Here is a 16,156-nt window from a genome sequence, read left to right as displayed (position 1 = left end):
GCATATCACACTGGTTACGCATCTAATCCTCACTGCACAATGCTGGATACTCTGTCTTTTTAACAGAAACTACTGGAAAAGATTAGTATCCACAGAGCTGGAAATCTGCCAGCAATTTCAGAAGAGTAGTCTGATTAGTTGTTGATAATAATGATGCTACTGCCAGCAGCACTGGTAGTAACAACCACACTTAAATACTTTTTTTTTTTTTTTGCTTAATTTATAAAGTAAATTTATACAGCTTTAATCAATTTTACTGCATTGTTATTGTGGCTAAGACTACAACAACCTGCAAAAGCAGGCAGATTTGAAGGCAAGAGCTTTTTGCTATTCCTAATTCATTCTGCACATAGTAATTATAAAATTAAATATGTACATTCATAAATTAAACCTGTAACTCCCTTAGTCTGTACAACCATCCAGCTCACCAGTGGAGGTGTCTATTACTAAACATTTAACTGCAGTCAGATTTTGCCTGTGGTCCGTCTGTGTACTAGTCAAATAAGTCTGCAACAGGGTACTCTTCCCCTAACCTACCTCCTTTCTTCCATGAGAAATTAGTCTATTCTGATGGAAGAGGAGTGGGGGAAGGAAGGGTAGGCTGGAGTAAAGTCTGAAATTGGATGGTATATTCACCATGTCTAGGACCCAGCAATGTAGAATTACTGGTGTTTCCCAATACTACAGAAGTGGTACATCTGGTTTCCAAAAACAGAAAATGGTTTTGGAATATTTGGTAGAATTTGCTCCCAAGCTAACAGCAAAATGTGTTCCCTAGTGACTGCATAGGGCTGACAGTTGCTGTTGCAGAGGTAAGAGATTATATCTATCTAGGAACCTTCTCTCTCTTGACCAAGTTACTTTAAAAAGGTTTGACAGTTATGCGCCAAATGTAACTCAGTTCTCCATCTTGAACTGTACTGCATGCGTGTGGTTTTCCACACAAGTTGACATGCAGCAGAACAGTGTGGGGCACGTTGTCATAATTCAGAGCAGAAAGTACTGCCAAACCGCTTTCAGTTAAAATGTCTCTCAGAGGGTCAGAAGACGTGAAGAGCTATCTTAAGGAGAACAGGGTGAGGCATGGCGAGACCTAAATTCCAGCAAGGTTTCAGATCTCCATATGGCAGCCACCTAGTTTGACTCCCCCTGCGTGAATCTAAAGATTCAGGATATTCTATTTTTTTCACTTCAATCACAAATACCAATTGCTTGTCTATATACCAGAGTAAGGAGCTAAATATCAGATCACATCACACTGTCTGTGTTAATGTTATATGAAATAAAATGCATCCAGCTTTTATCCTCAAACCCTGTTTACAGAAATCTACTTTGCACATGAAAAGCCTTATTGTAATCTCCCCTTTCCCCAATCATACAGACTTACCTGAGCGCTCTCACTGCTCTCTTTTTGAAGGAAAAACTGTTTCTTAAATTCATAGTAGGCATTGTACTGGTGCCAAGGCTGCAGGAACTCAAATCTGTTAGAGAGAAGGGGAAAAGTAATTTGTGAAAAATATACATGAACGCAGCAAATGCCAACAATCATTTACCATCTCACTACCTCAGGCACAGGAATACTATTTGATGTTCTGAAATATAATAGCATATGCCTAAATTCCCATGGGATATATGTATTCAGAAGCAGGTCTTGAAGATTTTGAGTTTTAGGCAGTAAATGTTTCAGCATTATCTTTAAGTGGTTCCTTGAATTTTATTATAAAAAAATTACAAAATGCACTTCACAAAACCACCTTCTTCAAAATGCAGGCACTGTCAATAAGAGTAGTCTAGTTGATTTTTTAAGGATACAAAATGAGAAGGTAAGAAAACACTTGTTCTTACCTGAGATCGTTCTTGGCACGAACACTGGTTTCAAATTTTATTCCATTCCTAGCAACATATTCAGCTAGCTTGTCAATAACTGGTTGAATATCAGGGGGTGGGGGAATAATGGCAACCACTGGAGCAATTGTGCTGAAAACGAGAAGAGATATGTTACAAGACAATCAGCATACAAACGTTTCCTTAGTTTTGCTTAGGCAACAATTTAATATGCAAGTTCACTCTCTGAACCCCTGCATATGTTTTTGAGATGAATACATTTTCATTTAGGCAAAAGGTGAGTGTTCCTAATTACAAAAAAACCCCAAAACACATGCAGTCGACTACCTGGTTCCCATCAGTTTTAAAAGTACAGTAGAGTACTGAGGAATCTCTGCAAATTTAACCGCACATATGCTAGTATTAGAAAAGTTATTTTACATTGGTAAATAGAGCAGTGCTGTAAGCAATACTGGCTGCTTCAAAGAAAACAGTTGTTAGAAACATCTACAGTGAACACAGGCAATCACACATGAATTGTTTTTAATGCAACACAGGTGCATTAAACATGCCCTCACAAAGGGATCCATTTCACACAGAAACATTTAATATTTTACATGGATGATATGTGTGGTAATAATGAGCCAGGAAATTATAACTCATCCATGGTCAACCTGATGGCCAGTGACAATTTGAAAAACTGCCATGCATGTCAATGGTACCAGACACTTCACTATATAAAGCCTCGACGACTTAAAAATGTTATAAAAGGCTCGTATATTTCCTGTGAAATATAAATAGCATACCTTGCGGGGGTTGTGCCAGAAGTCAATCCACTATCAGCTTCAGCTGCGTCTGGGGGAGGTGGAGGTGTAGTACCAGGAGGTGGAGGTATAGTTGCCACCCCTGTAGTGCTTGATACAGTCACCCCTGCAGGCAATGCACTGTAGTAGGTGGCAACATCTATTCCTGGAGGTGGAGGTGCAAGGCAATAGGTTCCATCGGGTAGCATGTAGTAGCTGTAATACATGGCGGCCACCGTCGCTTTAAAAAAAAAAAGCCAAACAAACAAACAACCACGTCACACGTATTTGCATACTTGTTTTAAAGTCAACATATCTGACAGTTTGAAGAAAAAGTACATGGTAAAAAAACGGGATTCCTTTGTACTGCCATCATGAGTGGAACGTCACTTTGATTCACATGGTGCCAAGTAACGTTATTTATTTATCTGGGGTAAAAAAAGGAATATTGTTCACGTCAACACGTTTGATTAAATGAGGCAGACATGCTGAAGGCAGTTGCAGAGTACATCCAAGGTCAACTGGAAAATGATCAAGCCTGAACAGAGAGGGACGTGAACCACTAAGGCCTGTGAAAAGCATTAAAACCATGTGTGCTATCCATGCAGAAAAATTAAGTCTACGTTTTATACTCATATGACTTTCTGGAGGAAAGAGCAGAATCAGAACAACTGAGGGCTGATATTACAGTACAACTAATTTCATACCCCTTCCCACCCCCGCTGTAAGTACATACTTGTTCCTAAGTCTTTTTTAATTAACAAAATTAAGCCTTACACATTACTAGGATGAGGAAAATATTCCCTTCAATAAACTGACACAGATCCACTTCAACATTTTCCTGATTTTAAATAGTAGCTATATTTATATTGCAAGCTTCTTGTTAAGGACAATTTGAAATAATTTACGCTATTATTTCGCTTTAAAGCTACACATACATGCACAAAATTTGAAACCTTCGAGATGGCAGTAGTTCTGATATCTGCTGGCACATTATTAGAGGAACAGCAATTCAGAATACCTCACCAGTAGCTGGAATTATAGCCTCGTTGTTATAGCTGGAAAGTCTGCATAATTCATGTGTGCTACAGGCACAACAAAATTATGAAGATTTCACCCTCAAGAGGGAGAAGATGCCCAAATTCACAGCTGTTAATGTGTTATTCTATTAATTATAAATGTATGAATCCCTCATTTATGAGACACGAGCTGAATATGCCATTGGTGTTCAGTTATGAACAGCGTAATTTTCACTCGTGAAAATTAGATGACTGGTCTCATCCTATTCCTGGTCTATTTCTCTCAACGTTGGAGGGGCCAGCCTCCAAAGTTCATTTCTTGACCATAACAGAGAAGTGTGGAGATCTGAAGCATGGTTTAAGATTATCCTAAGTCTGTGTCTGTGCTGCTTGGGTAAAGAGCAGATCTTACAACAAGAAGGATTCAGGACCAGAACAGCAGCCATACTGTATGCTATGTTTGAGATTCATGGATAAAACTGTGGGACGTTTGAGAGGCAAATACTTGCAAAAGCCAGAACTTTAAATCTTGTGCTCTTATGAGCACTTCATTTAACTCATTTAAAACATAACAGCACAATTACTTAGTGTGGTTTCTACTGCACCAAAGAATACTTGTATAGATATTGTGAAATAATCCCAAGAAAGCCAAGACCACTTAGGACAGACATATCTATAGCATAGCGTAGGGCATCTTGGCTGAGCTGTTCCCCAGTACTCCCCACCCTCCATCTATCTAATGGAAATGCATTATCTCTCGGTGGCCACTTGAGACCCCAGGAGATGGAGATGATCCCAAACCATCATCCTGCAACTGGCATGTACGTGAAGAAGCGAGTGAGGGGCAGGTTTGGGGCTACCCTGCCTGGGATATGCTGCTACTACAGTAAAGGCATGACCTTAGAGAACTGAGTGCAAGGAAGGCAAGCCCAGGGACAACTTGTATAATTAAGAGGAAGATGAATGGCAGCAACTGAGCTAGACTTCAAATCTCAGAGAAATTATGTTCAAGGGGGTCTATTAAAGTAAGAAAAAGGAAGCTGAAGAGAAATGGCGGCAGATAAACCCACATGGTCCATCTAATGAACTCAGCTGTGTCCCCATTCCTGAAAGCCACCCACCTCTTTAACTGATTTTACTTTTCTGCAGTGTAAATCAAGCTCTTTAAACACTGCCCCATCCTTGGACAGAGAAAAATGACTGCTTCCTACTGTCTGAAGAGAGCGCGAATTCTGAACTCACGTTCTTTGCTTTAGCATTTAAAACTACTTGTGCCTGATTTCTGAGACTCTGCATTTCCCTCTCGTTTGCAGTAGGCAAGCTCTAGGCATGTTTTCAGCAACACAAGAAATAGGACACATTTAAATTCACAGGTTTTCTACAATTAATTACTGCCCATCCGATTTACAAATCAAAGAAACATGCTGGAACACCTTCATACGCTGCCAAAGTTCAAAGCTGCAGTTTATCTTTACACGACTTGAAACCTACATTCTGACAATTCATTATGTGAAGATTTGTGCATAACTATAATAAACACCACGTTTCAAATATACCTGAAAATTTTTTGACATATAAATACGTTAGCATGCAGAGGTGGGATAGTTTTGTAAAACAGCTGTTTTTACAGAATTTATTCTGGCACACATTGAATGTAGCACTGGTTGTTGAAGTTGATGCATTTCTTCATGTTGATATTTAAATGGTGTGATTATCTGGAATTTGCCCCTTCTTGGAGCAAATGCTTCCCATCATGCTTTTGATACATTCCCTGAGAGTAATAGTGTCTGAGCAGAAGGAAAAAAAAAAAAAAAAAAAAAAAAGCAAAGCCATTGCTACTATTCACCTTAAAGCACTGAACGTAATGGTACTAAATCACTACCCAAAAAACTTGAATTCCATAGATGAACAGAATGGGATTACCTGGTCATTGCATCTAGAAGCTTTTGATACAAGGCACCAGGTAACAATAATCCACAGGAAAAAATACAGCGCTATTTGCTTTGCTGCTTAAAGAGAAATTCTAAAGAGAAATTCTACAACTTATCAAATGTATGAAGATTGGGGGGGGGGAGGACATTGTATTGCACTAAATTACTGGTAAAAAATGTGGGGTGGGGGCAGGGGTTGTTTTATTTCTGTGCCAGAAAATCCCCAAGGATCATCTAAACAGTTGAAAGACAAGATCTGAATTTTGAAAGGACATATACGGAGGAAACTATTATGCTATACCAAAGCCTTTTAAATATACAAATCTCAAGGCCAAGCATTTAAATAAATATCTTCAACACCACAAGTTTCTACGTTCATAAGAATATTGTGTCATTCATTTGTTTAGAACTGGGGTAAATGCTGCAATATTAATTGCGACTGCTGGGGCCTGAGTGAAAGATGCACAAGATATTATCTGGGAATGGTTTAAACTAGCAAACCCAAAACTCTATCCAAAAAATGCAGAATAAGCTCCTGAAGGCACATACTTCTATCTTTACATATGCATTTTGTTATGAAGCAAACTGTAACGGGAAATAAACCTAATGCTACAAAATAGCCTCAAAAATGGGGGCCAGATTTGCCTGCGTAGCATCCTTTGCCCTTACTGTGAGCCACTGCCATGATTTGAGCAGGTCCACTGACAGTGCCACTAACTATTATGCGACAACATATCATTTTAATGTATTTGGGGAGGGGGGATTCTGAACATTCCAACTACTACACGTGGGGAGATCTTTAAGTGCCTCTAATTAGTAGTTAATGCCCAGTAGAAGAAAAATTAATTCACTGGCAACCTAGAGGTTAGATGTTGAAATGTAGCTCATTTGGAACAAACTGCTACAGTACCTACCTAAACTGTACTTTACTCAATGGATTGCATCAAATTAGCGGGTCGTCAGCTTTCAAAAGCAGTCAAAACCTCTACAAAGAATAGCCCATGAAATTAAGCAGTAAAATAAGGCAAGTCATGCACTTCTGGCCATTTAAGAAACATTGGCTGATTTGCCTTATGATATCAGAAATCTCCAAATCCTAACTGACTTAAATGAAGAAGGGCTCTCTGTATTAACATCTGCCTGTGGGAAAGTGCAGGATCAGAACTAGAGAGACTAGTCACTCAAAACATACTATATAACTAGAGAAACTGCATTAGAAATGCTTATATTTATAAAATATTCATCAAAGAAACACAGTCATGTCTTAAGACACACACATCAGTATGAGATCCTTGTCAGTCAAGCACAGGCCAGTTTAATAATATATTTAAACTGGGAATACTGATACAAATCCTAAAACATTGACCAATGTCATCTGAATAACCACTAATGCATACAGTGGGGCAATACTATACCATAAAAAGAAACCAAGGTAATCATTGCTCATATACAAGATTAAAAGCCCTTTGTAATTTAATTCTAGCTAGTGTGACAATGTACAGTCTTCCTATTCCCAAACATATTCTTCTTTTACGATTAAAGCTTGCTGCTTCAATTATATCCGGTGACAAGTTTCACTATTACATATTTCAAAGTATTTTACTTTGCACATTTTAATGTTAATGCTTTTTAGTTTCATCTCATGCCCTCTCAGTTTTCCATTATGGAAATGCATACATGTTTAATGGTGTTCCTTCTTAACATGGTCATATATTGTATACCGTCACATTTTATATCTTCTGAATGTTCTTCATTCTGACTATGCTTCTTTTTTAAAGTTTTTCTTAGCAGAGAATCACCTCATTATTTTGTGCTCTTACACTGGACCTTTTCAATGTTGTTCTTTTTACGATGGAGAAAAAGCCATTTCTCTAGAAAAGGTTAATATTAGGTACAATTGTTAAAAATTATGAGTAAGGCTCTGCTATTTTCTTACATTTTAAACCGATGTCCATTTCTTTGAATCAGAAGGGGAATCTTATAAATAAATGACTTTAGTTTAAATGAATTACCATCAGTGGCTACAATGAAGGAATCTTATACTATGCAATTACATGTTTTATATCCTCTATGAATAATTTATTACATTATTTTTACTACAGTAGAAGACTATGTTAGATAATGTCACTAAAAAACTTCAGAAATTTTTAAACCTGGGTAAGTACTTTACTGTTCCATAAAATCTTGAAGCCTTTTAAGCAGCTGTTCTACACCTCTGGCCTGCTGAAGAGTAGCCTGATCACAGGAAGACAGAGTCAATTCTCATACACAACCTATGGTTAGTACTGCTTCTTTTAAATGTATACAGTAAATCAGGCAGGGAAACTAAGGATAATGAGCTGAGTATTTAATGAGGCCAGTTGGCTGTTAACTGCTTCAAAGTACATTTACAGTAAATATTTCTTACATAGTGATCCCAAAATGAGCTCAAAGTGAGAGGGAAACACTAATTCTTCTTCAAAACCACTTTAGAACAGTTTCAGGAAAAAAAACCCCAAAATAAACACTTGAAGGCACCATCTCATGCTGTGATTCCCTTAACAACGCCAATCTCCCTCAAAATTGTTCAAAAGCATGGCACAAACGTGACACCCAGAATACTGAGCCAAACTGTAGGGTGTATCTGTTGGATAGCTACTACTTGTTTGGATCTTCAAAAAGTAAGAGAGATTTTTTTCAGCTTTATTTCAGTACTTTGAACAACTTGGAATAAACCTAAATATTCTCCTTCAGGAACTCTGCCAATCCTGAATGCTGATTTCGCTGACAGCATACTAAAGGCTCACAAAATAAATTTAAAAATAGACATATCAACTTGGATTTTAAGGACAACTTAGTTTAATATTCCCACATGCTAATGCAGTGTTTATCCCAGAAGATTTTCTGCCTGGGGACGTTCCAATTAGCTGGACATATTAACAGATGTGTTTGTTCTTTCCAAAGTACATGTACCCATAAGGCGAGGGATTGGATTTATTTCATTTCCAAGTCTGGAAAAAGAGCCACCAGCTGGACAGTGAATAAATGTTTTCGCTTGATCTGAGCCTTCAAGAGGCCGTACTACAGGTGACTCCAGTCCTCTATGCATCTCAGTCCCAGGTCAGGACAAAGGAGGGAGGTGATGAGCACTGCATGTGTCCCAACTCCACGTTCTAATTCTCAGTTTGCATGCTCAAAATGGGAAACTCTAGCAAAGATTTTTGTTTCCCATGGGCAAATGGGCATCTTATTTCAATTTATTCAGATTCTCTCATTCAGGCACAGATTTTTATGAAAACTTATGCTGCCTACACTTTCCATAGTAGGCACCAAGACGGCTGCTATCAGACCTGGATGAAGTCCGCAGCCAAATTCAGCACATTTTAACAGTTTCTAAGCTTGTGAAGCCACATGAGCAGATCAATTTAGAACCAGCAGAAGAGCAGCAGCAGATACGTAACAGCAGTAGGAGAGTAAGAAAACAGCACGCCTATCAGATAGTCTCTGGAAACTGGCACATTAGGGAAATCAAACCATCCTAAAAGTCAGCAATGAATGGTCATTTTTTGGTTGGGGAGCATCACCAAATTGGTTGCAGATAGTTACTGTGGGTTTTATTTTAAATTTTGAAAAAAAAATAACACCATGCTGAAGATGATGCACTCCAGGAGCCCTAGGAAAAATCTGATCCTACAGGAGTACCTGTCAGGAGTTCCTGACCTACTTGAACACTGCCCTGTGGTAAGTAAGAGCTGCTGACCAGGAAGCGAAATTGGACTCAAGAACATACGTGAGAGTCAATACGAGGTGCCCAATTTTCAGTTTCATCACAAAGAACAAGCAGAGCCTTTAGGTAAGTATTATACCAGGGGACAAGTCAATACAGAGTATCACTTGGCAAAGATGTTAGAAGCTACTGCCAATTTGAAGTGAATGTACTGGGCTGGGAAAGTCTACCACCCAAAAAGCACTGGTACTTTATCCATCAGTTTAATAGAGATATAGCAAACTACACTCACCGGGTTCAACGAGACAGAACCATCTTAGGGATTTATAGATGGCAATGAATGTGCATGATACCTTACACATGTCAATTAAAAAGTAAAATATTAAACATTCACCTTGTTAATAAGTATATATTCATATAATCTAGCCACATTATGTTAAGAGTGAATATATTTTAGAGGGGGAACAGCAGTTAGGGGGGAATCCCTCGGAGGGTAACAATTTTAAAAACTAAATCTTGATAAGTGAAGTGAGAAAATGACATGAAAAAATAAAGGGCGTGTAATACCTCTCCAGCTGAGACATCAAGGTGTTTTAGACTTAGAGAAGGATTAAAAAGATACACAAAATTAAATTGTTTGGCCTCCTGTCATAAGGTTTGGCACAAAGCTAGCCTCAAAAAGCTTCAAGGGTGATGGGAAAAAAAAATAGATACACTTAAAGAATGTGAGGTAACAGAGCCAAGACAAATATTTTAGAGTACTAGACTCTATAGCAATTCACTGTATGTAAAAGAGCGATAGAGAAAAAAGGATAATAGGTTCAACAAGAAAGGTGACGGGAAGCCGTAGTATACCAACAATTTGTATGAGGTATGGACGAGAAACTCACAATAAAGCTTGTATACAATCTCTAACCTTATGGAAATTCGACATCACTAAAACTTTCAAAATAATTAAATGGCCAAGAGACAACTCTGAGGAAAAAAGACAATTTCACTAACCAGCAAAGACAAAGCAAAAAGTAGTAAATTTGAATTCTGAAGGTGAACTTTTAAGTTCAGTATTAAGGACAAATCTGATAAACAAAGCAGGCAGCTGAAGCAACAAAACACCAAATCAACACTTGCTGAAGACAACAAAAAACCAATTCCATTGATTTTAAAGGATGCTGATTAAGACCCCAAGGGAAGGTAAAGAATAAACATCCCTGGAGATATTCCAGCCTAGAACATCCTCCTCCTCAATCTTTGTGATGCAGATGGATTACCTACTGGATCCTCTGAAGGTGTTTTCCAACTCCAATTACACAAACTGAAGACTTCAGGTCTGGAAGGTCCAATTACATTGAAAGGATATATTGATGCTTTTTAACAATTACAGAGACAAAGCATCCTGGGAGAGACCAAAGCGGAAGACTTTACTACAAACCCATTTTGCATGCAAGGGCTAAATCCCTGATTCAATTTGCGAGGCTATTGCATGCTTATAAATAAACAGGGGCCCACTGTAATGTGCAATTTATTGCTTTTCTCCAATGGAATCAGATTACCGCTCAGGGCTTAGGTAACAGAAGAGACGACAAAAATAAATCAAGCAACAAATCCAGGTGGAGTCCAGAAAGGCAATTACCGTCAAGGAATATGATGCAGAATATTATCATTAGTCATGTTAGACATAATCTAGCACCTTTTCTTACTAGTTGTGTTGAGCATTAAGAAATTACTACTAAAGGCAAATGGCAATAAACGGAGCTTGGTTTGTGGGCACCTTGGCACAAATTTGGAGTTTTCTTTGCGGTTTACAGACGAGGTTAGAATTGACAATGCCAAAACATTCAGGAAAGTACAAGGTGAGAATGCCTGTTGCTTAATGACTACGGGGTGCACCAATAAAGCTTTTCTTGGCCAATATAAATAACTGATTGCTAACCATCCATACTGGCCAATACCGATCCGACAGGCAATTTACTGGAATGCAGCCAGACAGCTTAGGGAGCAGTGTCCCTGCTGGTAAGTCTCTGGGGGTGGGCAAGGGGCATAGGGGAGGGAAGAGGTGTGGGGGTTGCAGATTGAAGCCCCCATGGCGAGGCAGGGACTGGGGCAGGAGCACGGGCAGGCGCTCTCAAGGCAAGATGATGAATGGGACCCCTGGGCTGGGAGTGGGATGGAGCCACAGGCAGTCTACCCAGATGGCACAGGGGAGGGGGCAGTTCCCTGCTGCTGCACACCTCCCCCAAGGGAGGCATGTGCCCCCCTAGATTTGTGCACAGGGCAAGAGCGGGATGCCTGCTGCAGGCTAGGGGCCAAGGGATGCACCAGGCTCTTCCTGGCTGGGGGACTGGGCCAGGGGTGGCACATCCCCCTTGGGGTGGACAGAGGCTGGGCAAGCTGAGCTGCATGGGGTGGTCAGCAGGAGTGCTGGGAGGGCTGGTTATGGGGGTGTTAAAGTGAATTTTGGGGTGGCTATAGCCCCCCAAGTCCCCCTAGCACCACTGCTGCCCACCCCACACAGCTGAGTCCACCCTGCCTGCTCTGAGTGCAGTCCTAGTCCAGAGCCCCTGCCAGTAAGAGGCTGGGGTAGCCCGCCCTCATCCCATACACAAATCCGGGGGGAGGGGGGGTCCCCCTGTGCCTGGGAGTGCACATAGGGGCGGGGACCCAGCTCCCCTCCCCAGCTACCCCTGGACGAGCCACCCACAGCTCTATCCTGCTCCCAGCCCCTGGGTCCCATTCACCACCCTACCTGGGAGGCAGCTGCTGATGCCCCACTCTACTCCCTCTCTCATCTTGGCGCCCCCCCCCCCCCCCCCCCAATCGTCTCTCCCCACACAGACTTACCGGCAGGAGATTGCTCTCCAAGCTGCATTCCTGGCAATGTGCACATGGCATTTATCAGTGACATTACTGGCCAAACAACTGCAACTGCTGATAATGTTAGTTTACCTGTTATTGGTGCCGATTCGATTTGCAACCAATATATTGGTGCAGCTCCATTAATGACTAAAGGATGCATATTTTCCTTAACTACTGAACTTTAATTTAGCATCTTCAGACATTTTTCATAAGCAAACAGGTATGCAGATGCTCTTTTAACCGGGAGATTTAGAAATTATTTTCCTAGAACTTTAATTGCTAAATAAAGCACTACATCAAGATGCAGAGCGCAAGACTAGTAAAACTCAAACCAAAGATTTCCATATAGATTGATTATGGAATGGAGGAAAATGCTTAAGAACTTTTCATCTTGAAATTGCTTCCATTTGTGTGTGACATGGGAGAATACATTAGAGACCTATACTTTGCCACCTAATTATGATGCTTCATACTTTGTGCTTTTAACCAACATTCTAGCCTATTATTTTGTCTTTATGGATTTTCTGCATAGCAGAAAAATCTTACATGGCCGTTCAGAGACGATGACTTATTAGCAAGAAACTGGTAATTAGTATTACAAATATCAAGCATTAGGCATCCAATGCACCAATTTACAAGACAAGTTTACGATATATACAGAATATTTTTAAAAAGTTAACAGAAATTATCATTTCAATGTTTTTTTAAAAGCAAGACATAAATGGATCCTTTTTGCCAATGGTTTAACATTCCTTAAAAGAAATGCAACCATTCATTGTGAACCGAGTACAAAAAATATTCACTAGAGAAGTAGGCTTACAGTTGGTTTGCTATATTCCTCCACTACCAAGCATGACAATTCATTATCACGCACTAGCTGTCACGTTTTTCACACAAGCTTGTTATACTTTTATGAACTGGACCCATGATTATATATCATCTATGTCTAATGAAATTTGGATATGGGGCCCAAACTGCTAAGACATGGAGTATCTTTTGTGGACTGCTGAGCGACCCAAGATACTTCCTCTCTTTATTGAGCTTTGAAGCGACTGCCTTCCATAGGCTACTTGTCTAATCTTGTTTTGTAAAACAGCAGTTCTCTGAGTAATGTATACAACCATAAAGAAGGCTAACAATGGCTTATGTACTGTATGGTCCTGGATAAAAATGTGTCACAGACAAAGGTGGCAATTCTGATTCATGCCTCAGAATATCAGTTTTCAACAGGGGGAAAAAACCCCTGCATTTTCATTAAAAAAGGAAAATTCCATTTGACACTGACACACACACACTGAGCCAATTTTGTCAAAACTACCATCTTTACTAAGTTACTAGGTAAGGAATGAGAAATCTGAATGTAAATTTGTACTAGAGTTCAGCCCACCACAGAGAAAACGGGGGGCGGGGGACGGGGACAGGACCCCATCACATTGCTAAAACAGGACTGGATATGTTACCCTTTTGTAAAGGTCTGTCAATCTGATAGTTATACATTATTACAATAATAGTGTCATAATAATAGCTATTATTAGATAGCAGCTATGGGATGTTACAAAATTTATCACACAGAACCAGGTGCTATGGACTGTTAGGCCATTTATTCTTCCTTGAACTTCCCTGCTACCCCCATGACATGCCATTTTCATCCCTTTCATTACAGGAACTGACCTGTGTGAATGTGCCCTGCACTATTCTGAACCTGGCAAGACTTAACCCCGGAGTGAATTCCATAGGCTAAAATGTTATGCCAAAAAAAAAAATCACTCCATCTTAAAATACAGCCTTTATCAGCTTTCGCATTTCTCATGACTGTCATAAAAATTAAATTCTGTCTGTAAAATAACTAGGTCATAATCAACTTAAAAACTTGCATAGGAGAATCAAGTTTATGAACTAGATTTGAACTGGACAAGGACTTTGAGACTATCACTAGAGCAATATGTCCAGTGTTCCTTCTTGCCCAGAAAGCAAGCTAGAAAGCTGCAGTTTCAAATGGGTTTGTCAACCAAACAGAGAATGAAGTCAGTAACATCAACACAGAGGTGATTAAATCAGGCACAGTAAAGCAGAGGTAGGAAACAGTGTTTCTTCGATAAATTATGTGAGTGCTCAAATGTGTAACATGCAAGCAATCATCCTATAGATGAAACGTACAATATTTTGTTAGCATATATTTCATGCTGAACCCATTAATGAAAGTTTTGTCCGTTCTTACTAAACATCAGTCTTTGTTTTAGTATAAATATTTTAGGAATATTTCTCACTGATGATCACCAGCAACCATAAGCTGTAAGGAAGCCTTGGGGGTTTGATCAGGCATTTGCTTTTGCTGTGCAAATGCTAGCATTGCAGGACATAAAAACATTCCATTTTTTTCTTAAAATAAAAGAACCCCCCACAATATAACAAGTTTACCAGAAAAATATTTTGACAAATTACACTGCAAAAAGCCATGGAACTTTAAAATAAGGTTATCAATAATGGAAAGATCATCTTCTGGGAAATATATATTCAACGGCTATGGACCTTTTATCACAAAGTACTTACAGTCTGTAGGATATTCCACTTGTGATGTCTGTATTGCTGCCCCATCTGTTGACTGGGGTGTGGATGAATTATTGTCAGACTGTGCTTTGCGAACAAGAGCTGCCAGTGGATGATCAGGATCCACTACCTTCAAAGGCTGTGGAGATGATTAATAGTCATTTAACCTTTGATTTACTACTTTAAAAACAAATTTATTTATACCCTCAATCTATGAGCGAGGAACAGCAATTTACTTTTTTCCCTTTCCAACATCAGCTTTGAAATGCTTTGTAAAGATAGCATCATTGTGCTTTAGAAATACCAAATTAGCACACTGTGTGGAAGACAAGCATATCCAACATGCCTAGAGAGTAGGGGTGTGCAAAACGGGCCATATTCAATTTGGATTTGACCTGAATTGGGGACAGTGATTCGATTAGTTGATTCGGATCACTGTCCCCGATTTGATTCAGCCGAATCCAAATCTGAAAATTTGATGCTGATTTGGAGAATCAGCGATTCTGACATAGACACAGCTTTAATGGTTTTTTCAACATACCTCGAGGTACCAGGTACGACTCATGAACGCTGCAATGCTGGAGCAGATGGAGCATCCCACAGGAGTGTCAATGGGCGGCGGGGGGGAAACATGCTTGGCAGCAAACTCGGAAGTGGACTGAAAGTACTTCTGGGTCTGCTGGCGAGTGAACTGCACCTCCCCCCTCCATGATCAGCCATGGGAGCCCCCCCAGATCCAGGAGGCACCAGTCACCAAGTCAAGGGGCATGGGGAGGGCTCCCCAGCATGCTCTCTGACAGACCTGGAAGTGCTTCTGGTTCACTTCCAGGCCAGTGCGGAACATGCTGGGGAGGCCCCCGGGCTTCTGTGGGACACTCCATGCACCCTAGCATTGCAGTATTCATGAACCCCAGCTACCTAGAGGTATGCAGAAAAAACATTTAAAGCTGTGTCTATGTCCGAATCATCGAATCTTTCCAAACCTCTCCAAATCAATTCAGAAGGTTCCAGTTTGATTCGGAGAGATTAAAGGGTCTCCTGATTTGATTAGGATTTGGAGATTCAGCCACCAAATAGGGGCTGAATCAAATCAGGAACCAAAGCTTTGCGCAGCTATACTAGACAGTAATAAAACCTCCAATCCATTAAAAGACTAGCTCTCACCGGACTGGTTCTCAACCTCCTGAAGTCTTTTACATTTATGGAAAAAGTATGTCCACAGTGAACAGTAAGAATGATAAAGTAGCATTATTTACACATTTTAAATAAATTAATGATATAAGGAATTCTGTACGTGTCTTACTAGTACCACCCTACCACAGCTAGCATCAGATATAGAGCACAGCTCTTGTACTCTTTAATCACAAATCTAAATATTAGCTAGCTGGGATTTCTGCAATGCCTCTTCAACAATCTCAAATATATGGAATTCTATTATTTTCTTTTCAGCTTCTTAATGCCACTGTCCTGATC

The 16,156-nt window shown here is 39.9% G+C and overlaps 1 protein-coding gene across 7 annotated transcripts in view; it reads right to left on the bottom strand.

Annotated features, from left to right (window-relative positions):
• The window catches only part of SFSWAP (splicing factor SWAP homolog), a 96,320-nt gene that overhangs the window by 57,855 nt on the left and 22,309 nt on the right, over window positions 1–16,156 (bottom strand). For all 7 annotated transcript variants that reach the window (XM_019538973.1, XM_019538969.1, XM_019538971.1 and 4 more), the window contains 4 exons: window positions 14,687–14,822; window positions 2,631–2,868; window positions 1,846–1,977; window positions 1,388–1,481 (listed from right to left, as the gene is read on the bottom strand). In XM_019538973.1, the coding sequence (XP_019394518.1) occupies window positions 1,388–1,481; window positions 1,846–1,977; window positions 2,631–2,868; window positions 14,687–14,822 (600 nt within the window). The remainder of the gene's footprint in view (window positions 1–1,387; window positions 1,482–1,845; window positions 1,978–2,630; window positions 2,869–14,686; window positions 14,823–16,156) is intronic.

This window comes from Crocodylus porosus, unplaced genomic scaffold (assembly GCF_001723895.1).
Source record: "Crocodylus porosus isolate Cpor-Errol unplaced genomic scaffold, CroPor_comp1, whole genome shotgun sequence".
NCBI classification, from domain to species: Eukaryota; Metazoa; Chordata; order Crocodylia; family Crocodylidae; genus Crocodylus; species Crocodylus porosus.
The sequence above is the reverse complement of the archived record's forward strand: the minus strand, read 5'-3'. Positions and strand labels throughout refer to the sequence as shown.